The sequence below is a fragment of the Heliangelus exortis genome, chromosome 1, assembly GCF_036169615.1.
Source record: "Heliangelus exortis chromosome 1, bHelExo1.hap1, whole genome shotgun sequence".
Lineage (NCBI taxonomy): Eukaryota > Metazoa > Chordata > Aves > Apodiformes > Trochilidae > Heliangelus > Heliangelus exortis.
Window position 1 is genome coordinate 19,393,465 of NC_092422.1, and position 26,085 is coordinate 19,419,549.

Consider the following 26,085-nt stretch of genomic DNA (forward strand, 5'->3'; position numbering starts at 1 on the left):
TTGGATTGGCAATGTTAAGATAATTTTATTGTAAGCTTTATGGATTTTCAAAACACATACAAATAAAATACTTAGTACAAAATTCCATTTGTTAAAGTTTCTTCAGGAATACACATCAAGCATGTTCCCAGCACACAGGTAAATGGCTTTGTACAGAGAGCATTACACAGAGCAGTAAATGCCAGTGAAACAGGTAGACTTTACAGATACATTGCAATGAAAACAGTTTTCTTTCCCTTTGCCACACCCAAAACCCAAAATTTTATCCTTTTTTAATTTTATTTTTTAATAGCCAGACCTGAAGTTAAAATGTGTAAGTAAACCAGCTGTGGAAGTAAACAGGCACTCAGAAGCCCCAAAAGAACAAGCAGTATTTTTCAAGTTCAATAGTTCAGGGGTAAAAGTCCCTGAGAGACAGGAAAACAAAAAAACCATTTTCTTTGATGGGAAGATGTTTGTCAAGGGACACTGCTGACAGACAGCCATAAAAATAAACTGTAGAACTGAATAATGACAGTAAGACAGAGCAAGGAAACAAATCTGAAATGCTAGGTAATGAGGAATGCCTTTGTGGGGTAGCACGGGACTTCACCAAGGCTGCCTACATGAAAGAAAAGCATTCAGCAGAAAAATATGTGGTTATAAAGCTTGATATGTACATGCTAACCTTGTCATTCAGATGGGAAACACACAGTGAGGTGTCAGAAACTGTAATTCCACTTAATTATAAACATACAACTGACCTCAAGTTACACTATACAGAAGAACAAAATATTGCAACCCCAATTTCAAAGTCACCACAAGGGCATTGAGTACTCAAAGCCAGTATTTAAAAATCCACAGATCCATATACATTTTCTGTTGCTTCATGCCAGTGCAGAATTGTTCAGCTACATTTTATAGACCAGGTCATTGAATTCTCTGGGACCTGGGATCTGCTCTCAGAAGCAGCATGCATCTGACCTTCCACCTCAAGTCCCTGAGCCAGTGCTGGACATCACAACAGCTCCACTGCATCTACTTTTGACAGCTCATACCCCAGCAGGGATCTGTTCCTTGCTGCATGCTATGACAAGGGTCCCCAGCTACATCCTTTTCCTTAAGCATATTGTGCATACAGAAGCTACAGCACTGAATTAAGATGCTGTGCTGATTTTCAGTGCTATTCTACATGTAGGCAGGTCAAGCTCGCTAGATCAAACATCAGCTCACCCATGCTGTTCCCTAAGGCTGATACCAGCCTTCAGAATAGTGGGAGAAAGGTGCACTACTTCCAGGTTTTTGAAACATCCAGAGCATTAAGAAGGTTGTTACATCTGAGAGCTATCAAGAACCACAATAAGCAAGGCTTGCGGGACCATGTGGCAGAAAGAGTGAAAGGAAGTCAAAGCAAACTTCAGTCTAAAGACCTAATCCTAAAGGCTAATACAGGTTTCACAAGCAGTGTACTCAGCCTATGATCAGCTACAGGTTTAGAACCATAAGCAACTAAACAAGAGTTTTAAGAGCAACCTTTAGGTTCTGACCTAAAGATCTATAAATTGCCACTGTGGACGGATTATCTAGTTGGAAATCAGATTATCTTTAAACTAACTAGAAAGCAATCATCATGCTTATGTGAGGCCTTCATGCTGGCCATGCTTGCTCAAGAGCAGGGCAGGATTCTAAAGAACAGATGTTGATAGCATGTGTCCTGTGCTATTTCAGCATCAAATTTCTTTATATTATTTATGTCACTTCCTTAGGAGGATAGTAGTTAAGCCAAGCTATCCCAGCACCATTTCAGCCCAACTGTGCATCCAGTTATGTGCTTAGTTTACCAGAATGGGAGCTGAAAGTCCCCAGAGAGTTGCTGATGTGTTACATTATCAAAAGGCCTTAGGAAAACAGCAGCTACAGAGGAAGAACACTTCAGCTTTCTCAGACAGGCTTACCCACTGTCCTTATCCTGAGGAAGGGACATATAAAGCCATCCCAGTTTGATTTGTGATAGAATTCCCTCTAAAACACTGTATTAAGGCATTTGTTCCACACAGGGATGTGCAGTTTTATGCAAAGATTGCTGTTCCACTTCTCTGCCCTCCAGACTTCAGGCTTTTGCCCTAGATTTAGGTCACTAGTAATTGGACATGTGTGGAAAATGCATGGGCTCAGTTCAGTGTTGCTTAATTAATTTCTGAGTCTGTTTATTTGGCAGTCATCATGCAAAACAGAACAGGTGGATATTTAAACTTGGGGAGAAGGACACATTATGACAAAAGCAAGCCTCTCAAAAATAAGCCAGACTCTTTTGGTACCACTGAAAGAAATATTTCAAATCACCTGGATTACAAAAGTGAAATCAGTTGTAGTTGCTCAAGTGACACTATCAGCTTCGTTAATTAAAACAAATTATTTCTCTTTTATAGCATTTAGCTTAGAGAGAAAAGCTCGAGAACAGCACAAAACAGAAAACACCTAAACTTTACCTAGACTTTCTCAAGATGAAGCACAGAGTTGACAGGTGCCAAAGTCTTGCAACTGATGGATCAAAATCAACTACAGCAACTTTCTATCTGGGTCATTGTATTCCCAAGCAACCCAGTCAGTGTTCCAAATAGACAGTAAAGCTGCAATGTGACAGGAGTTCTGCTCACTATTTTGATCTGTTTCAGAGACCTTTCAGTAATGAATCTGTTCTTGAAGCAGCACATTCATGATGAAGAAAGGCTCAGTACCTGAAGAGGGACTACAGGAAAGCTGGAGAGGGTCTTTTATGGGGCAATAGGATGAAGGGAAATGGCTTTAAATTGGAAAAGGATAGATTTAGGTTAGACATTAGGAAGAAATTCTTTCCTGTGAGGCTGGTGAGACACTGGCACATGTTGCCCAGAGAAACTGTGGGTGCCCCATCCCTGGAAGTGTTTTAAGGCCAGGCTGGATGGGGCTTTGAGTGTAGTGGGAGGTGTCCCTGCCCCTACAAGAGGGGTTGGAACTGGATGATTCAACCCAAACCATTCTATGATTCTTTCACCGAAATAACAATTAAAACTCCTCATGGCCCCAGAATACCTCTGCCACAGATTTTTAGTCAACTTGATGTTTTTTAAACCTCTTAAAGGACAAAGAACAGCCCCATTGTGCTAAATCCTGGCCATCTTGCCCAGGTTTCTGTAGGAGCTAACTTTACTGCCATCTATTTACTTCACTTCACCACAAATCCCATGTGCTTGATGTAGTTTTGGTTTAAGCCCGAACAGCAAATGAGAGGAGACAGCTGCCTCTCTACAGGAACTTCCCTCACTGGGGGCTGAGTTGGCAGAGCTATCTGGACTTTGTAAGACAGCTCTACAAAATATCCTTATAAAACTCTATTCAAATATTAGCCAGAATAAAATATTTACTTCAGGAAGTATTATGCTTTTATTTTGAAGAAACAGGTTCTGTGTCCAAGCAGAAAGCTTGATGGCATTTTAAGGCTGACCTAACATGCCTACCTTGATTTAATAGCAAAAGGAATTGGGATGCATTTTTATAAGTTAACTCTGCCAATGAAAAAGGCCTGAAGACTGCAATAAAACTCATTTTAACAATACTGAAAGGGAACAGAACTTCTCTTCAAATGCCTTGTATACAGGGGCACTCAGAAGGTTGTTAAAGTAAAAACAGCATACAACAACATTTGCAGAAAAGCTTAATATAATCTTTAGTCTATAAATTTTAAACAATAAATATGAAAAGTGTACATGGCACACCAGAAGCTAAATATTAAAACAAGTACAAATGGATTAAATTAGCTATATTATCAGCAGTAAATTTCACTACTGTGATACAATATGAGCTTAATATACAAGATATTTTTCCACATGAAAGCCACAGAACCAAGTTGATACAGAAAGTGAGGGAGAAGGGGAGACAAACAACAAGGCACAAAAACCTCTTGCTGCAACCCTGTAAGGCACCACTGTACAAACGTGAAATTATCAAAACCTGTAGTGAAGAAATTCTAAAAATGTTTAAATGACTGGATAATGTATTTTAAATATGACAGTATGCTAACGTGTTCAGGGATAAAAATAATTATGAACCTTTATTAGGTTTATTATAGGCTCTAAAAAAAAAAACAATTAGTGAAATGGGTGAACTAACACTCAAATAAAGGAGTCATGGTTAATTTCTCCCAGACAACTTCATAAGTGCAACTTGATCACGACTTATACTGGCCTTGTTAATACAGTCCTGGACCCAATATGGTGAAGAGGGAAATGGTGCCAATAATGTCAAATTGTGTGGCACACAATTTTAACAAGGGTCTTGGGGATCAGAATAAGAATAAACTCATTTTCACTTGTAATCAGAAATTATTTAAGAGCAGAGATAAAAGGTCAGTAGCATTAATCAGCCCTCATACCCAAGGATCCTAATACCTCTACTTAAGAGATAGGCACCAGCACTTTATTTCCTTGTTCTGTTATCTGCTTAGAAAATCCATAATTATACAATCTTCAGCAAGAACCTTTTCCCCTACTAGAAGGTAATGGATATGTAGTTAGGCTTACAAAGATAAGTTTCCCACTTGTTTCTTATGTCCCATGATCTCTACTGCATCCTGCTAGAAGTTTTTGCCCTCTGTCTATTTATATAAAAATCTCCATACTTAAAACATTCACAGCTTGGACAACTTTTTAAAAGAAGAAAAGGGGGATTCACTAGAAACTAAAATTTTCTTCTAATGAAAGATTTAGGAGGCACTCAGTTTCTCACAAGCTTCAGACATTACTTCTTTTACTTAGTGACAGGGTCAGTAGATTACACTTCTAAAACTTCTCCCATTCTTGCAACCAGAACAACTGCACATTAGTAATCAATCCAAATGAACCTGACACTATTCAGTTATTGGCTAAATTTAGTTTCCTTATATGACACAATTGACTGTACCACTTCAATACCTTGTCACAAATCAAAATCTTTAAGGGCAGACAACCCACAGCTTCAGTGATGCTCAGTCAACTGAGCTGCCAGAAAGGAAAATCAGGCCAACCTATTATGTTTTAAACAGCAGAGGAAATGGAAGGCAGAACAGTCTTCAGTGGTAAGTTAACATTCATACAGTTATTTGCTGAAAGTTTGTGCCAGCTTAGGCATGCTTCATTCCTCATATTCGGTCCTGTTTTAAGGAAATAATTTAAGCAAATACAATGTAAACAGAGTCATGTAGACTGCAATAGTAAAGGACAACAATATCATTAATTTGACAGGTTTAAGGCCAACTATTTACGATTTGAACCATTTCATACTTTTCATGGCACTTAACAAACTCAAAGTTAGTACTGTGTGACATTAAACAGGGGTATATGTATCCATAGCATATGTGATATATACATGTAGCTTCTGTTCCTAAAATAGAAAGTTCAAGTTTTCTTGCACAAATCAATTAATGAAAGACCACTTGGGTTTTCCTATACTGAATAGAGTAATGGTACTATTTAAATCAATTTAGTGCAAACTGTCTTCACTCCAAAGACATGCCATTCCTTGATTTTCAGTCACTACTTACCAAATGCCCCTATTTCTTTTAAAAGACAGCTAGCACTTCTTATTCCTTAACAGAACAGCAAACACTTGACAACTAGCATGCTGTTCTAGTCTATGTTAATGAAATTTGCTGATATACAAATCATGTTTTGGTCATGCAGCACAGACCCATCCTCAAAACAATCCATTTCTTAATTCAATCAGTCTGGAAGAGGAGCACAGTGCCAGATTTACTTAGCAGGTCATCCTGGCCACTCCAAACTCCAAGCTGACAACAGCAGGCTCAGCTTTCGAGAATTCTTCCACGAATTCACTGTAGCGATTGTCTGCTGTGTTGCTGCCCTCTATAGTTCTCACAGCATCATTGACAGGGAGCAGGGGCTGCTCCTTCCTGAAGCACGGAGGGGTCTTCAGTGCCGTGGGAGCTGGATGTGCAGACTGCTGCTGTTCTTTCACAAGAGCTGCATCTGGCTGCCCGTTTCTCCGTTTTATTTTCTGAAATACAGAAGCGGTTGCTAACAGTGAGCGTTGCTGCTTTACTGACAATATTATGCTTTGCTAGGAAGTGAATCCTCTTTTGTTGGTCAGTTCTTATTGAGCCTTCTTATTACTGACCAGAATACTACTACCTATCTAACTTATGGTATTTAGGGCACTGGATAAGAGAACATTCTCCCACACACAGTTAACAGCAGATGCTACAAGCATTGTACATTTAAAATCTGCAGCTGAGCAGAAGGCTAAAGGGTTGTCTGTCAATGTCAGTACAGAAGGCTTGACCCTTGTTTGGTTTCTATCATGATGGAAATACTATCCTGATGGGAGTACTTTCCCGTCAGGACAGGCAGAGGAAGACAGGATTTAGTACTGTGAGCAAACAGGGAGCTTGCAGTAGACAAGTCTCTTGAAGAACATTTTTGATATCTAAGCCCTTATGTCCTTCCTAAAAACTGACAAAAAGACTTCTATATACCTGAAAAATGCCAATACAGTTGGTTCATATACAAGAAGATATGTAGATATGTAGAAAGAACTTACCTTGCAAGCACTGAGCAAGAGAAGAAGAAAGACTTGGATTAAGGTTTTGTTTTGTTAAAATTCAGACAAAAAATAAGTGGAAGCTTGAACTAGTTAATTGAACTGTTTTTTTGATGATGTATTTGTGTTTTATTAGAAGTGACACAGAGCCCAGAGACTTTGGTGTCTTGTGACACCAGCTTTTTGAAGATGCAAAACAGTAGTATTAAAGCCTACATCAAGATGTGAAACAACGAAGTCTCTTCATCACTCAGGAGAGAAATGTGGGCTCAGGTGAAGTTAACATCTTGGAACAAGGTTCTAGAAAATTCAAAACTGGACTTTTCATCTTGCTCACTCTTCAGCTTACTTTAACTTGAGTCTTTACCTTGCTGCTTCAGTTGCATAAAAACTTTTAGATATACAACAGAGATGTATAACAGTTTAAGTAGCCCACGTTCATGACATTACAGTAGGATGAGTTCAGCAAAATCTTTCCTCCAGAAAAGTTGTATTTCTTCTCTCCCTCACAAAATAACATACAGGAGTTGTTACCATTTCTAGCCACACAAAGAAGTAAAACTGAATCAGAAAACTTTTGCATTTCTTAAAAGATAGCATTCTGAAGTTTCATCACCTTAACTGACTATAATGAAGTATCAATGAAAAGCCACTGATTAAGTCCTACTATAGTAAATGAAGATACACTGTTCAGTCTTTCCTGACCATTTACTGTAGAACCTAGCAAAGGACATTCATAGAAAACTTCTCTGGATTTGGCCCTGTCTTTAAATAAGCATTACAATGGATACACTCCATAATCATGCTGAATTGCAATAGCATGCACCTGCATATGGAGTTAAAAAGAGGAAAATACTTACTGCTTCCATATTATTAGCTATAATGGAAATAAAACATTTTCAGTCTCCTTGATTTAGCAACATAACTGTAGCTACAATGGGTGCCTTGCTACCAGAGATAAGTTTCACATTAATTTAACCTACATTAAGCCATCTTCAATAATGCTTTGACAGTATGAGCACTTTTATATAATACAGTTCATCAGTATAGCAAAGTAAATTGTGCCTAAGAGCAAAACATTGGCTGCACAGTCTGGCATTCAGCACAGAAGCATACTGTGAAAGTCAAAGTCACCATTACATAGAATAAGTGCAAGGCCATAAAGCAGTGAGTCACGTGAAAGCTAGAGGCACTATTACAATGTGAATTTGATTAACAAGCAAGTCACTTGCAATACTTACAGCTTCCAGTTCTTTAATGTCTTCCTCCAGCTGTTTATTTTGTTCACTCATGTTCATTATAAGATTGAGCACAGATTGCCTGGGATGCATACTTCGATCAAACTGATGGTACATATTTCTCCAAAACCTGCATGAAGCACAGTTTTAACAACACAGAATAACAACAAAATGGAAGAGAGACTGTATATAATTTAAACTTACTTAAAATTGAATGATACTGTATTAGGCTCCAAAAGACTTAGTTCTGGAGAAAAGTCTGGATTATACAGAGGATTCCGGTATTTCTGTTGTTCTTCCAGAAGGAACGGCCACAGGGAATAAGTCTTTTCTTTTAATCTTAAAGCAGAAAAAGATCAAGGTCAAGAAGTGGACTGCAAGCAGAAAACAGAAGCTTTTCACTTCAGTATAATAAACTGAATTTTTTTCAAAAGAGTTACCAGAAGTATTTGTAGTATTTATAAAACTTATTTATAACATATGCTAATGTTTGATAGAACTGTCAGTTTTAGAAGTACTACTAATTATGCCGTGGAGGTTTTGCCTAGTTGTAATAAATGCTTTTAAAATACAGTTTGAGACAAACATTAACTGATGAAAACTTTACAGAAGTTTTCCAACCAAAAGCATTAGGAGACATCCTATTTAAACTTGTAGCTGACAGTAATTAGCCTTGAGCAGGCAAGAATTTTCAGGTTACCTACAAATAGACTGGGGGGAATGAAGTGATGGGAACTCAAGCTTATCTATTTTCAGGGGGGGGGGAAGGGGGGGAAAGGAAAAGTGAAAAAAAAAAAGCCTTAACTTCCCCTATTAAAAATAAGCATGAAATTTTCTCCTAGAAATAAAAAGACTTTCTTCACCCTATAAAAGTAGAAGAATTACTGCTGTTTCTTGATACATCATTTTCAGTACCACCAATTTTGTTTCCACTTACATTCAGAGTTTAAAATGAAGAAAATTTACAGGAGTTCCTAAACTGCCAGAACAAACAAACCACACACTGTGGTGGTAGCTCTGCTTACCTTAATTCTTCTCGCTCTTTTTGGCAGTTCCCAAGAAAGTTACCAAATTGGCAGGAATGGACATGTTCATGGATCTGAAGGAGGAAAGCTTCATTGTATTCAAAGGCTTGTGGGAACTGTTCAGTCAGATTCCACACACTTTCTAAAAACTGGGTGAACACTGGTGAGATTTCTTTTGGATCACCATCCAACTGACCACACCTGAAAAAGATTGCAGAAACAGACTGAAACAGGTTTAAGTTAAAATCAAAAAAGTCTTCATTATGCTTATTTTTGAATGAAAGCACAATAATTTGTCACTAGCCTTGTTACAGAGATTAAACACCTAACTTTGAGAACTGGGGCAACTTTTGAATAGAAATAAGTTTATATTTAACCTGTTTTCCTGACTTTCAAGTAATCACACATCTGTATTCAGTACAGAAGAGCAATGTAAGACAGTCAAGGTCCTTTGTGTCTATTATTTCCATAGTCAACATTTGGACTATGCCAACTAAAAGCAAATGAATAAGCAATAAATAGAAACAAGGCTATTGTCATAGCTGGTGATAGACAGATCAAGGCAAAAAAAAAAAAAAAATTCTTAAAATACTTCTAAAGGTATGTGTCAGCATTAGAAGTAATGTAAACTAATTTTTAAGGATATCAAAACTAAGTGTTTTATATTGCCTAAATAGGTGGGACCCTGCTGCAGTCATGGACATCTGAGAGTGAGGTACCAGGAGCACTACAAAGTTCTAGAACATAAATCAACTATCCAATAGGTATTTGAATAAAAAGCACTACACTAACTGCATTATCTACTGCAAATAGCTTATTCATTGCAAAACTTCTAGCAACATTGCAGTAGTTTAACATCCCCAAGTTGTCTTTCATTTTTTAAGACTACTGAATTCAGCTCACTGTATACATTTCACTTTATTGGAAGAGTGAACTACCTGTCAGAGAACTTGTGCCCAAAAGAGATCCAATCTTTCTCTATCAAGACCTAGAGGGTAAAACAAACAAACAACAAAACAACACAAAATCTCATGTAAAATGTTACTAAATGTTACATCTATAGTCTTAACAATATATGATATTCTAAATTTTACTCAAAGAAACTATATTAGGAATATCTGTCACTTTGCAGCTTCCTTATTTTCTTGGAATTCTTTCACAATAGATTTTCAAAGCACATTTCAAAATCTAGGAAAAAAGTTTGGTGGGTTGATAATCATATAACTACTGTTAAGCCAGGCTTGCTTTAAACATACTAATCTTGTGTCACTTCAAAGGAGGATAATTTACCAAGCTCCACAAAGCTGCAAAGTGTAGGAAAGATTTTAGTATTGCATTCCTGCTATCATAGCTTCCACTGAACTGCACAAAATAGACCTTGTTTATAACAAAAAGTTTGTTAAAAGTAACACTAGCTTGTTTTATATTTCCAGTCACAGTACCAAGCACCAAGAGAAACACAGGACTGCCTGCCCACTGCACTTCTACCAGAAATCTAATTGACAGTTAGTACAAAAAGCAAGCATAAATATTAAGCAATTCCCCTAAAGATTATACACATTCTCACTATTCACAAGACATTAATCCTCTTTTAAATCCTCAACTTCACTTTCATTGCTTGTAATACTTGCGACAGTTCTAACTAATACACAGAACTAGGTTTATGCACTGTCTTTCAGGAGGTCCCATAATACCTTGTGTCAGCACTGTACAACGCCATTGATTTTCCTACTCTAAAATTTGGAATAATCACAACAAAATTCCTCTTCCTCTCTACAGAAAGATTAAGAAATTTAGATTGTCTGAATACCTGCATCACTGGAGGAGTCATTTTTATATTTTAATAACATAGATTTTAATAACACTGACTTTGGGACAAATGATAAAAGCACAGAACTGCTCTAATTTCATACATCTATCCTAGACAAGCATTTTGCAATCCTTGGCTTTTTTGGATGCAGAAAGAAATCACTGAACATTTCAGCACGGTGCCTAAGCAATCTCCTGTTTCTATTTCAGTTTTTAGATTGTAAATAAACGGTTCTAGAATAGTTCTAAATAATAGTAATAACAGTTCTAAAAGGAAGATACTTCAGTATACTACAAATCTTGTAACTCCAAAAAGCAATCAGTATGTTGCAGTGCTCACTTTCACAGTCGACAATTTGACATCCTTTGTTTCCCAAGGACCAACTCAAACAATGCAACAGGCAGCTTACCATGAATCCTCTGATTGTTCTGTAATAGGAATCTAGCAAGAGAGCTCCAAGAGAACAGACTTGGGAAGTCCTGTCCCAGCCATCTGAGCAGTGCACCAATACACTTGCGCTCTCAACCGCTACCGCCTGCAAAACAGGGCTGCTTTGTAGTGAATGTTCCCTTCCAGACAGATATCAAAAGATATTGATAAATACAAAAGCTACAATGTTTATCCCAAACTTGCACCATATGCCATTTAATTTAACAAAGCCAGAATATTTTTCTTCCATGAGGAAAGAATTTGATACTATCAGAAAGCTTGGTATTACTCAGAATGGAAGCATACAAAATTCCTTATTGCACGAGGCAACTAAAACACCTATAGTGACTCCCAGTTACCTTTCTACCCTTCATAAAACCAAGCTTGTAAAAACCTTTGCAATGCATACTAAGAAAGAAGTAACTACACATTACAGACCAAAGAGGTTAAAAAATAAAACAGCCACATCATTAAATATACCCACTTGTCCATCATTATAATACATAACACTCGTGGACTGGAAACGCTTATTAACGTCAGCTAAAAATTCAAAATTCCCATTAGTCCAAATATTTTAAGGGGGACCGCCCCCTTTTAACTAAAGTTAAATCCTTAGTTCACCTAATAATAAAAAAAAACAAAACAAAACAAAACCACCTTTTTTATCCTTTCCCCAGCCCCACTCAGGTCAAGACTTTGGCTTTACAGCTGCCTGGCAAAGGCACTTGTTCTTTAGGATTCTTCATAAAGAGTCCTGTTTCCTTGCTATATAAATTCAGCATAGCAAATTTGGCTTCTCTGCAACCAGTGGCCCAGGAATTCTGTCTTTCAGCACACACTAAGTAACAGTTTGGTCCATGCACCTCCAAACCCATTACACCTTTAAAAAAATACCCTAAAAGAACCAAGGAGAATAAGAATGTCTTCATCTCCCAATAACGTGACCAAAGCATTCAAAAAATCCCAAAACATTGGCTGGCATATTTAACATATCCAGTCAAAGAAACACATAATACTTTAAAAAGTGTATCAGACATATCAGTATACACTAAGCATCTACTTGGTCTCTTTTCCCAGGCAACTCTCAGCTCGACAAGAGGACACGGTCCTAAGTTGTGCCGGGGGAGGTTTAGGTTGGACATTAGAAAGAATTTCTTTACTGAGAGGGTGATCAGACATTGGAATGGGCTGCCCAGGGAAGTAGTGGACACTCCATCCCTGGAGATATTTAAAAAGAGACTGGATGTGGCACTCAGTGCCATGGTCTGGTAACTGCAGTGGTAGTGGATCAAGGGTTGGACTTGATGATCTCTGAGGTCCCTTCCAACCCAGCCAATTCTATGATTCTACTTCCAAAAAGGTCAGTTGCAGAATTTTACATACAACATAGTATTAAGTATAGTTTTTTCCCCATAGCAAATCAACTTGCCATCAAAAAAAGAAGCAGCATACCAGTTACCTTCACTAGGAAGACAGCAGCATCCAGCACAGCTTTGATATGACGCAACCATCCCGAATTCTCCAAACCAGACAAAAAGTCATTGACAGACAAACCTTTTGTGCCACTGACTGAAAGAAAGCAAGAGTTAGGAAGCCATAAGCCACTGCAGTTATCTATACCTTGCAATGGAGAAGGAAGAATAATGCATATAGCTTTCAACACCCTATGCTGTAAGCTTCAACTTTCAGATAGGAAATAAAAGATGCTTCTACTTTAGACTGGCATTCAGCAGAACTGTAGAAAATTATACAGATTGAACAGAGGTAGAAAAACTGTATTTATTTACCCAAAAATCTTATCTGGAGAACACCTATACACATTTTGTTTCAACTGAGTTTAAATAAACTAATCCTCCTCTAGACAAGCAAAAAATAAACCACACTCCATTGTCAATGAAAGCTACTGAAAAATATTTGTTAGGTACAGCTGGCAGGATGCCAAGTCAAATAGAAGGAAAATGAAGTTTGTGAAGTTTAACTGTGATGCACACAAACCTACTGCATCTGACATTGTTACTCAGTAGCAGGCCTCTTTAAAAAAAATAATTCAAGATTTATTGGACAGTTTTCTAGAACTGAAGAAGATATTTGCAAGAGAATCTTAATAAGTTCACACTCACTCTGCTCACCTTTCCTTTCAACAAAGTATGTGCAGGAATAACCACAAAAATACATATTATCAAAGCTCAGTAGTATCCCATAGAGAGTGTCTGAAGAACAGGTTAGCAGCAGATATAAGCTCAACTAGAGTGAAGGAAGACTACACCACTAGTCTGTAAGATTTCTTGACCAATGCAGTCAGAAGTCTTCATCAAAACAGGCTTCCATACAAGTGTAAGCCTTTTCCATGACTGGAAAAGTTTGCATAATTCTACAAGACAAACACTTCATATTTGCATTGTTTGACAGATGTGGAAGATTGATTTCTGCAACTGTACTCTAACCTGAGTATTAATACTCCACAAATTGTCCTGAACTTGTTTTCTGCTCTTTACCAAATACAGCTCTGCCTCTCCACTTTCATCACCAGGCAGCAGTCTGGTGAAGTGGTTCACTTTTCCCCCTGTCTCCCACCCTACACTATCAGATGGACCTCCAAGCACAGAAGTGGCTCAGTGGGCCAAAAAGCTCAAGTTTGGTACAAACCATAACCTTTTTGTGAATTTTGTGGAACTAAACACTCCTTGAAGGATCAGTACTCTGTATATATAAAAGTGTACATCCACTATTTTGTGCATTTGTATTACACAGGTGTTTACACAGGCATGTATACCTGGGAAAACACACAAGTCTTTCCCACAAACCACTGACATACTACTCAAGTTCACCCAAGACAAAAATGCCCCTCAGTGAATTTTCTTCAAAATAATTCCATTCGTTTGGTTTACAGTTTAAAGGCAAAGTTTTAAGGTAATTCATTACCACAGAGCACAGCAAACTAGTACCAAACATAGAACTGGGATAAAACATTGAAAAATCAATACAGTTTGTGAAAGCTATTACTAAAGATTTGAGAAGAATGTTTATCCTATGTTGATATACATTATGATAGAACAATTAGAACATACCTTCCAGTAGTTTTTGTAAGCTGGATCTCATTACGTGAATATTTTCAATGCCAACAAACTGGAACCTAATGTTAGAGTAGTTGTCTTCATTCTCATAGCCCTTACCAGCAGCTCTGTTTGCTATTGCATTAAGCTTTAAGTAAGAACAAAAACAAAAAACCCAGAAAAACAGTACTTGAATTAAAAATCTCAAATTAAGAAACAAAAGTCATACATGTTCAATGAAATAAACTGTGGAAAAAAACCCCACAAGAGCACATACAGGTTCTAATTAATTACAAATTAGCATTAATATCAACTTTAAAGCATTCAAGTACAGGAAAGACATGGTACATAAAAAGCAACACATTCGGAGCCAGTATATCTGAGTATTACATTTCATTTAGTAATTTCTTTCTTTCCTCCATAGTTACACCAACAGGAGTTTACTTACTCCCAAACATTTCTGAGCAAAGACACTATAAAGCAATTAAACTAAAAACTGCAAGTAAAAACCAGACTTAACCATACTTGCACTTTCCAGGTATCCTAAAAATGTCAGTTTCAGTATGTCAGACAGACCTAATGCTGAACTCTGATAAAAGTGCAGATCCCACAGTGTAAGATTTTCACTTTACATTGTTTTCCAGCTCCTGTGTTCAGAGATTTGAGCTAAATGAATAACAACTTAAATGCAGATGGTCTAAAGAGTGAGTTACCCGACAAGTTCCAACTCAGACCAAAACCCAAACATAATTCAATTTAACTAGACAGTGATTTTAAGTATGACCTTGGAACACTGCAACAGAAACTTCTCTACTTCTCCTTAAGTCAGACAGCAATAGAAGTCTTCACAGACCATTTACACAGAATAGATTACTCACTCTCTCCCACTCTAAAATCCCAACACAGCCCATAATTTCATTAATTTAATTTCAAACAATTACAACGACAGGGATCACACTCAGCTAATCACTTAACTATGTCTTAAATAGATTTTTAAATGCACCTCCCCAAAAGTTCACTAGCATATTCAGTGAATTCTAGCTCAGTCCTGAGAGCTGTTCAACACCTGAATACAGAGACTTAACTTTACCTATAAGGAACATTTTTGCCCACGATTGGGTCATATGTAACTCCAAATTTCTCAGAATAACACTGCTTTGGTGTACTGTAATGTTCAGAAAGAGAGAATATTCTGTAGAACCTGAAGCACACACCTTTGGCCTGGTGTCCATGACGTACATGTAGCGATTTGAAGGATTTGCTTTACTGATGGCTTGCAACATGTGCTCATCTTCCAGGCACCTGGCACTGAAACCTGAGAGAGGTTGACTGCATCTGCAAATTGCAGCCTGCCACAGAAAACAAAGAACAAATTAGCATCAGTTTAATCTCTGCAGTTGAAATCTCTGCAGTTTTTGCTTTGCAAAATTCTAAAAGGACACTGAAACAAATTGTTTCACTTGGCCGACAACAGCACTAAGCTGAAAAAAGTTCAGGTGTTCCAATTTTTAAGTGTATCACATGCAGGCCTTAAAGCACAGTACCTAAAACCACAATCTTAAGGCTTAAAAATATTTTTTCAGGTTCATTTACATGGGCAAGGTACAATCTTACATAATGGATCTTCCCCAAGTATAAAAATTAAAAAGTATAGGCTGGAAAAAAAATACGCACTTTAAGAAAGCAAATTATTTTCCTGGTATAAAATGAATGATGGTAGTTTTCACTACTACAAGTATGTTTTTTTTATTAGATGAGACAATAACATTGTACTTGCAATTTTCATGATAAATTTTAAATTATATATTGTATTTCAGAAGGCATCAGGTACATCCTCCAAACAGTAATTATGCTCAAATGCATCTAGCAGCTTAACACTCATCCTTCATAAATTCAACTTAGTAAAGTGACAATCCTCCTGTCCCTTCAAAGCTAGCCCTTAGCCAAGATGAGCAAATGCTGCTTTATACCATTCTCTACCAAACCCTGCAAAATCTCTCATCCTCCAGTTCCTTTTACCTTGCAAATTCCTCCTCAAAGAATCAATCCTATTCTTTTGTGGTTGTTTTTGTTTGGTTATTCATGGTTTGGTTTTTTTTTTTAATAGAACATTTTGACCTAGCAAAGTTTATTCTTGTAATAAAGAAAGACTGCTTGACAAAAGACTGTCTTCAGCTCTCTTAAAGGCCACTTTGTGAAAAACTTAAGATATTCAACGGATTATTGACACATTTATTTTAAACTGGCTTAGGGTAATTCAGCATCCTGTTAGACACCACTATCATCAGCTGTATTTAACATTCTCATGAGTTATACCATTCTCATACAGGTCACTGGACTCATTTCCTTACCTAGCCTGAACTACTTACTGCTAAGTGTTGACAAATACTTTTCTGTACACTTGCATTCAGAGAAAGATACACTATACCTCTTTATTTTTATAATAATATGACAACACTGGGAATCTTCCTTTGCTTCTGAACTTGGAGCTGCCAACAATTATGGGTTTGCTTGCAGTTCTGGGAACATAAAGCTCTCTAGGATAGGTTTCACAAATCTGAAAGGCACAGATACACAACAAGAATTTTATGTGCAAGGTACAAAGACTATCCTAGTTTTATCACATTCAGTTTTTGAGATGTTAGGTGAAATAAGAGAGAGGATAAATGCTAACATGGCTTTCTACATACATGGAAATAGCTCAGAATAGGAGACAATCTATGAATAAAAGTAGTACAAACTAGTAGCCAAGTTACACAACCAAGCACTGGTGGAAAGCTCTATTATACCTCTCAAGAATTCAGCTCTTCAGTAGAAAAGCTAAGAAAGTGTCTAAACGAACATAGTGAAATAATTTCCCTCTTTTTTGTATTTGTGAACTACAAAGATGAAACCCAACCTGGGAATCAACTGCACCACCACAGTCATTGTCTCCTACAGACAAGACTGCAAATGCTGAAGTAGAATCCTTCTCAGGGCTGACAGGAAACAAGGCTGCAGAGTACCAGAATTGCTGGGGCTGGGCTTCAAAGAAGTAAGTATTCTCCAGAAACATTCCCAAAAGAATACATGCATCCATGCACACATTCTCAATGATGCCTTTGAAAAAACTCAGTCACAAAGTTGTGCAATTGCACACTGGTTAAGGAGTTAAATCTCTCCATGTACATGTTTTCACTTATGCTGCAAGGCAAAGAATTTCACAGCATTAGACTAAAGGACTAGAGTCAGAGGATAAAGCAGAAACATATGCAGAGCAAAACATGTTTCCATTACAACACTGACCTTATAATCACGATTTGCATCAGACAACTGCCAGTTAGCATTTGGCACTCCCATTCTCCTATATTCTTCTGCTAGATCAATAAGCTGCCAACCTTTGACTTGCTCTGATTCATTTTGTTTTGGATTATAGGAGAAGGCATATAGTTCTTCATATTTTGCTAAGAGGTAAAATAAGAGACTATGTAATGAGTTGTGCCCGAAAATGTCAGAGTGGACAAAGGTAGCAAAGAAGACAAGTCTTGTGCAGAGGAAGCCCCAGGCTTCAAGATTCTCATAAGCAAGACTACATAGATACTGGACCCTCCCAAAATATTTATTCTGCAACTATCATACAGTTAATTAACACACATGCAGATATTTAGTTAAGGTTGCCTATGGGAGCTTTAACTGTGCTTGACACCTTTTCCAGCACAGACATTTATAAAACCATAAGGGCAAAAGTGAAGTCACAAAATGAAGAATGACAAAATTAAACAAAAAGGCAAAAATATTAGAGGACTTGAAGAAAGCTAAAGGCATGAACAATTTTTGGAGCTAAGAACAAACTTTTACATCTCCTGAGCACTAAAATCAGTATGTTTTAAAGTTTCCTTTAAGGCAGAAAATGTTTGAAAATACTTTGTTTTTCCTTTTACACTATTCAAATGTCAAAGATGATGACACTACATTTTTCTAAACAAAGCAGAAAATGCAATGGACCATACCAGGTGACAGAAGCCTCCTGTAAAACTGAATTAGTAGTGCTACTTTAGCATCAAAGTGTCAACTTTATTTTTGAAACTGCACAAAATCAGTCAACAAGTTAGTATTTACACAGTAGCATTTTAGCTATGAACACACCAATTAAGAGAGACTATACATGTTTATAGTCACAATTTCAGGGGTAACAATAGAAACGCAAAAAAGCACAGGAATCTTGCATTATCTTAATAAGCATGAGTGGCCTACAAAAGCCAGACAACACATCTTCTGAATTAGTATGCAGATTAATCATCATTAAAAATCTTTTCGAAACCAAATCCATTTAAAAGATTTTTACATAATGCACATCCAAAAAAATATAAAAGCCATGGATTTCTGCCTGTTTCCCCATCCTCAACTACCAATTTGTAAACCAAACAAATTCTTTTACAGTTAGAAATATTACCTGTTCTTGACAGCTGAAGCAAAGAGTTATAGATGTCATGACAATCTCTTTCTCTGGGAACAACAAAGTGAACTATCCTGAAATTCTTGCACTGGATGACAAGGGGGCAGCCAGATGTAGTCAAGGGAAGTTTTTCCACTGCTGCAATGTGATGATGTAATATCTGTATCATACAAGAACTCAGTGTAAGCATGCTGACAAAAAATGAGAACAGCACACTATTTGCAAGAGCAGATTATAAGACACATTAAGTGATGAAGAACATAGATTTTGACTAATTTTGTCAATAGTTTAATTATTAAAAGGAAGAGTTTAAAAGAAAAAAACCAAAGATTGGCATTTTGGTCAGAGTACTGTAATTTGTCTAAATTTAATTTTTATCTTCCCTCATATTTTGAAATGCTATCTATCTAATGCTTTTAACAGTAAATATCCTTCTATATTAAAGTGAGGAGCAAGACTCCACTGAAGCTGTTACATCCCCTTCTGTAACTTTGCTAACTGACAAGCATATATCTAAACAGGTAAGATCCAAACATGGTAACTTAAATACCTCCAGGAACATACTTCAGAATTTTCAGGCAAAGTAAGCAAGTTCAGGAAAGCAACTCCAAATATAAAAGGTTCAGCAGATGTTGAAGACTTTAGAATTCCAGTATTTAATGTCCACAAAATGAACAGTAAATAAGAAAAACCATCTCCTGTATTAGCCATTGTGATATGTAGACATGGAAAGTCTCTCAGCTAAATGCCTTTCAGCCATTTCCACAGAAGATTGTCACAGTAATGATACACAAAAGCCCACCATAGACTTAAATGCATGGTAAGTCTGCACAAAATTCAGGACAATACATGGGAAACTAACAGCTATTCAAGTGAGCAAGAAAGACACAGACTCATTACCTCAGCTGAACAAGATGTTCTTGATAGCACTTCAATTACCCCACTGAAGCAATCATCTCCTCTTAAATATTGATCAGAATTAGACTGGCATAGGAAAACTATGCTGCCAAATATGCATTTACAAAGAGACTGTATCTTGGAGACATTACCATAATTATACTTAGTACTTACATTATCATCACAGAAATGCAATTCTCAGACTATAGGTTCAATTTCCTCAGAATGAAACCTTTTAACATAATGCACAGGGAGATTCAAGTAATGCTTCTGAATCATATTCTCCCCAGTAAGCCATTCAATATGGAAGGATAACATTTGTTTTCAAAATTGTACATGGTATCCAGATACAAACCACTTTTTCTTGAAAGCACCATTGAGGCTTCTAGTCAGACAACTAGGATACGTGATTAAGGGTAACCTAGAAAAACACACCCTCAGGTAATACAATTACAAAACAAAACAAACCAACCAAACAAACAAACAAATACACAGGGAAATGAGATTTCATCCTGGATGATGGTGGTAGACTCAAGGCACTGAACTCACTCTGGTAGCAGCTGGGCTGCAGTGGAAGCCAGAACTTGATGACCACGTGCCACCAGGGCACTGAGCAAAAAAAATATTACTAATTTCTGTACTAGTCAGCTCTGATTAGACATCAGTAGTGGTCAACAAGAAGGTACAGACCCTCCTGATTTCTTTTATTCCATAGATGAATGCTTGGAAAGAAACAGCTGCTTACCACTCTAAAAAAGGCCATGGGACCTTCAATATTTCAAAGCCCAAATTGCTGGATTTTTGTGTCTCCTTTAAACTAGGCAGGATCTAAATAAGCTAAGTTAACACAGAAATTTTAAACCTGATGCCTAAACTATGCAGCAGTCTCCCTGCCTCTGAACTGTAGTGCAAGTCAGTTGTTTAAAGTAAACTACCATGCATTGACTAAGTAATACAAGTGAAGGCTATAGAGGAAATTCTAGCAGCTTGAAGAGAAGTGAACATGTTCAACATCACCTGCTTATGAAGCTGCAGAAGTGTCACGCAAGAGTGCAATCTGCAAATCATTAACTTATTATGGGACACCATGAAAGGAGGGTGTAAGCAATAACCTATACCATAGATGAACATTTTAGTAAACAATTTCAACCTTAGATCAGGAAGAACAAATACATCTGAAGGACCCATGCTTTTGAGCCACAAACATTATCCTTACCCACGTTTCTCTCTGGCTTGAATCTATGAATAACAGATGTGTTGCTGTGAGGTACAGAGTTCCTGTCAGAGACTTATTGCTCGTGCTGAACCTATCTAGTAATTTCACTTGTTCTACCTGTAAGAAAAAAGAGAGGAAGGGGAATAAAAATTTTAATTTTTTGCAGGACCTAGAATATTAACTTTGCAAAAGCTTTTTCAGCTTGTGCACTAATTCTGAAGATGGTAGAAATCATAATGCAGCACAGATAAGGCCATTCAAGCCAAACTATTAAAAATGCACTAGTGGTCACATAAGCTTTGAAAAGACTGACTAGTTAAAATCTCCTGTTTCAATATAAAAGTGCACCATGAAAGCACAAGGCTAAGCTCATTCTGATTACTTACTCCATATACATAACTATTATAGTTATTTACTAGTAAAAGAGACAATAGCATTGAGTGGATTTTTAAATAATTAAGAACAATGAATTAGTAAGCTTTTAAACTGCTTCCCCAAAGCACAGCAAACACACACTAACAATTTCCTGTTATTGAGATGCCAGCTCTGAATGAATTGCTGATCTCAGCAATTGGCTGTCTGCAGACTCAAAGCCATAAAGATTGTCCTCCTGACTTCAGTTTTAGATATCAGCTGTCTTTTATACCCAGCTTTAAAAATCTCAACCACCATAACCTTGCTTCATAGTCAAAATACATCTTAATGAAAGGCAAGCATTATAATTATAACAACCTCCTAGAAATTCAAGGACTACGCTGGCATTTGCAAGCTGAAGTCCTGAAAGGGCAGATCTCTCCCCCTTGATAGCATTAACACTCTTATCTTGATCCTATGGAAAAACATTTCACAGAAAGTGATTCCTAGATAGCCAGCACTGTAACTTCATGGGCTCCACAGTGTGCTTTATTTGAAGCAAACACCACATGATTCTTTGTGTGCAGCAAGAGGAAAGGAGCATGGCAAATGACTTATCTCCCTGCATTCCTCTTTCTTGGCAGCAAAGCCTCATTAGTGCCAAGTTAAGGCTCTCATGCTTGAGGCTTGATGCTACTGCCATTGAATGCATCACAGACCTCCAAAAACTTCCCCTCTACCAAGACCAGCATCCGGATGAGGTGACTAGGAGAGACCCTATCTACTGAACTTATGCTAAGCTGTTTATTTCACATGCAAAAACTTAATTGCCTACTAAAAGCACATATAAAGCACTAAATTTTTCTTTTCAATACAGGTATTTCTTACAATCTAACAAGACCTGATTTTAGTGTTTGAAGGTAGAAAAACAATTTGATGCATACAAACCAGAATGGAGATACCAAAAGTCAGTGTTACTACGATATTCTAGATTTCTATTTAGATAGAAAAAACAAAAAAAAACAAACAAAAAAACCCCCACAACATGGAAACTACCTGAACCAACACCTCACAACACACTGCTGCAACTAGCAAGGTATCAGTGTTCAGATACAGAGCAGCTGATACAGCACAGCCAAAATGCAGAATTCATTTCAGGCAGTATTGCCATGGCAACCGTGCAGGTACCTGGCACTGCATCTCCCCAACAAATTGAGAAATACACAGAAACTGCTCCCATTTTGTTCCAGTAATACAACCACAAAATCCCAGCATGCAAAGTTCAATTCCCCTCCACATTGTTACATACTACTCTTAAAGCTTTATTTCTATGGTACATTAGGCCAGACATTAGAGCTTCAGCTTCCTCTTACACACATGAAGTCTTCATGGATTCTGAAACCTAAGTTCTATATGCACTTGAAGACAGAATTTAGGTTTAGAACCTCCACAGACATGTTCATTTAAATTTGACCCAAATCAGCTTTAACGGGCAGTCAGACAGACACTATTTTATTTTGGTTTGAATTGTCAAGTTTAGCAAATTCTTAGTGACAAAAGGCAGTTTTGAAGAGAATAGCTGAAGTCAGCTATTGAGTTTTAGGACATCTGTAAACAGAGAATATTTAAGTAGTTAGAAGTGAAGAAGTGACATTCTGACAATATGCAGTACCAATTAGCAAGCTTTTAAGCCAGGGAGAATTTGAGCAGTTGTCTCAATATATAGAATATTTACAGTGAGAGTCACTGAACAGATTACTGGAACTAGGGGTTACAGATTAAAGGCAAAAACCCCAAAGTCTTTCAATACAGATGACAAGCTGGAACAGAAAGGGAGGCTGAAACTATACCTCTGAAGTCTTGCATTAAAATGATGAAGGATTAAATTACAACAATTGAATCAAGACCAAAAAAAAGTAGTCCATAATTCCAGGATTCTTTTTATTAAAACTTCGTATGACATGCACTGAAATTAAAATAAATTTCCCCTTCCAAGTATAAGTTTCAGTCTTGCAAACAAGCTTCAGATTTAGCAGCCAAGCTAATGAAAACTTTCCATCTCCAGTAGAAAACCTATCAGTCTTTTCACTAAAACAGATTTGACTTCCAATATACAAACAGACTCAACTGAAAAAATTCCTGCATTTTCGATTATATTTTCCTTTAAAACATTTTTAAGGACACTTTAGTTCTAAAGCTTCATTGCAAAACTGCAATATTCTTGTTATTTCACCACCACCACTTATGATATATTATGAACTGGTTTTCATCATTTGTTGCTATTTAATTATATATTCTCAGACAGAAGTGATTTTTTAAGCTGACCTCATCCCTTTATTCAACATCTTTCATGAAGAAAGCTGAACTTTATTTCAGATACCTGTGCTGACAGTTCTAAGGCAATTTTATCTCCAACATTTCCGGCAAACTCAAGTTTGAGGAGGAATAAAAACCTATTTTGTCTCCTTCTCTGAGGGATGACAGCTTCCCTGCAGAGCAGTTAATTTGTGCAAGACTGTACTGCTACTTCAATTTTATTCTACTGTTACTCTAATAAAACAAATTGAAAAAAAAATGTGAAGTGTTGTAAAATTTCTAGAAAAGACAGATGGGTCTCAGAACAGAAGGAATTACATCTAGCTTGAACCTAAACATACACTGGAATTTTAAGGGTCACAGTGCAGGCCATACTTTGGTTTCCTTGGTTCCTCTACCTGTAACACTCATAATTATCACCACCTAGAATACATGCATTTTAATCCACCTGAATATTCAGAAAACCAACTGCTTACAAAAAGCAAAGCAAGCAACACAATTATAACCAAAAACTCGTGCTATTTCCATCCAGGAAAGCAATTTGTTTAGAATGGATAATTTTTTTGTCTGAATACTAAAAATAATGGCTTCAAGTAGAAAGCCTGGTAATTTCTAAGATGTGTTCAGAGCTTTTTTCTCTTAAGTTATATTGCTACATGAAGTATATTTTCCCCAGCAGGGGCCCAAAACCACGCAGAAACACAATCACTTACAAATGCAAAGCAGTCAGTGACCTGTCACCTTTCTCGTCTCAATTTCAAGTTTGAAACTTAAACAGCTACTCAGATCATCCAGAGACTTCAGTTTTAGTCTAGATTTCATTCTGAAATTAGCTATTGACTGTAACAATACCATATTAAGTTCCCAAAGAAGGAGTTTCAGGATTATAAGCAAAAAGGCTGATAAAGAAACCCTTCTTTCATTCTGGCAGCTAGGTGAGAGATCACTCTACCCAGAAAACTTAAGTGTCATTAACAGCAGCTTCAGAGGCCTTCCTCCTGTTTCATGTGCACACAGACAGGTATATATGAAAAATAAAATCAGCTGTACACATTTTATATAAGATTTATATAAGCTATTACTCAAAAAAATTAAAAGCTTGCTCGTTTGTGTAATTATTTGACATAAAACTAGTATCCGAGGCCGAAATATGACCACCTATTTTCTCCACACATCAAATTATCTGGTTGAAAGTCAGAATTCCAGGAACCAATCACTTGACCATCGCCAGGACCCAACAGAGAGGGGCAGTCTTTTCAGCAGCCCTCACAGCCAGGGCTGATGAGCAAGAGGAGCAAAAAATACTGTCAGAAATAAAATCCTATAAAAACTGTGCCTTAAACGTTTACTGAAAATTGTTTACAAAAAGGAAGTAGAGGTTTCCTCTTTAAAAAATATTTGCTATAGAGGAAAAACAATCTAACAAACAAAAAATAGACAAAACCAGACAAGTTTAAAACAGTAAGTGCAGCTTAGCTATCTCTTTACTAGCCTAACACATTGCACATACTAATATTTTGCGTTCCTTTAAAAGGAAGGAAAAAACAAAAACAAAAGTGCTTTCTCAACTGATTTGCCTCCAAAACTAGAAAAAGCACTGAACCGCACCCCGAGTACAACAGCCAACTGCGAGCCCTTCCCCGCTGCTCCTGCTGCTCCCCACCCCTCCCGCACCAGCAGCATTTCCAGTGTCTTCCCCTTATTACCGAGCTGGTTCCTTCTAACGGGCCCCCACGGGGGAGCACCCACCGAGGTCCCCACGGGACCTTTTATCCCTCCCAGCCCCCTGGTTCGCAAGGGGCCCAGCCGAGCGGCCTCCCAGAGCGGCAGTGCCCGGGGAAGCCTCGAGCCAGGCGTCCCCACCGTCCCACCGGGGACCGGGACATCCCCAGCGGCACGGGCCGCCCCGCAGCCCTTGGTAGGAAGGCACCAGCTACAAAACGCAAGGGGAACGAGGAAAACAACGCCCTGGCCCACGGGTGACAGCGGCGGGATAGGGACTCACCCCGCCGAACAGGCCCTCCCCACCCCACAGTCACCGGCACGGGCAACGCTGCCGCCCCCCTATGCTCCTGTCTGCTGTCCCCTACCCCCTTCCTCGGGAAGCGCCGCCCCGCCCGACGCGGGGGAGGGAGGCCCAGGGGAGATACCTTGGTGGTGCGGATGTGCTCCATAGCGGCTCCCGCTCGGCTCCTGCCGCGACACTGCCGGGACGGGGCGGCCGTCACCTAGAAACGCTTCCGGGGCGGGGCCATCGCGGGGCGGGGCCACAGAGGAGGGGCGGGGCCAAACCAATCTGGCGACTGCTCCTTGCAGCGCCCCCTTGCGGCGGGCGGTGGACACGGCGGAGGCAGCGGCGAAGCGGGGGAAGGAAGGAGCGGGGGAAGGAAGGAAGACTCTGGCTCCATGCTCTTTTGCACCCTCTTTTCAGGTATTTATCTATGTTAGTAAGATCCCCCAGAGCCTTCCCCAGGCTGAGCAGTCCGTCCCAGGTCACTCAGCCTTTCCTCACTGGAGAGGTTTTCCAGTCAAGTACACAAAGTTGTGGCCCCACCAGCACTGAGCAGAGGGGAAGGATCACCTCCATCCACCTGCTGACCTAATGGAGCCCAGGATGGCATTGGCCTTCTGTGTGACAAGGACATGGATTACGTTCAAATTGATGTCCACCAGGACCCCCATCTCCTTGTCATCCAAGCAGCTTTCTTGCTGGGTGGTCCCCAGAATATACTGGTGCCTGGGATTGCTCCTCCCCAGGTG

General features: G+C 38.2%; 1 protein-coding gene across 1 annotated transcript; it reads right to left on the minus strand.

Annotated features, from left to right (window-relative positions):
- Positions 1 to 25,579, minus strand: MTMR6 (myotubularin related protein 6). The gene is made up of 14 exons (XM_071736082.1): positions 25,476 to 25,579; positions 20,656 to 20,772; positions 18,540 to 18,702; positions 17,393 to 17,550; positions 16,536 to 16,664; positions 15,322 to 15,456; positions 14,123 to 14,255; positions 12,514 to 12,623; positions 11,035 to 11,160; positions 9,754 to 9,803; positions 8,816 to 9,016; positions 7,995 to 8,129; positions 7,794 to 7,920; positions 1 to 6,009 (listed from the first exon to the last, which is right to left on the minus strand). Exons 1-14 carry the CDS (start codon positions 25,497 to 25,499, stop codon positions 5,749 to 5,751), a joined length of 1,869 nt encoding a protein of 622 aa, XP_071592183.1. The 5' UTR covers positions 25,500 to 25,579; the 3' UTR covers positions 1 to 5,748.
- Positions 25,580 to 26,085: the final 506 nt, after the last annotated feature.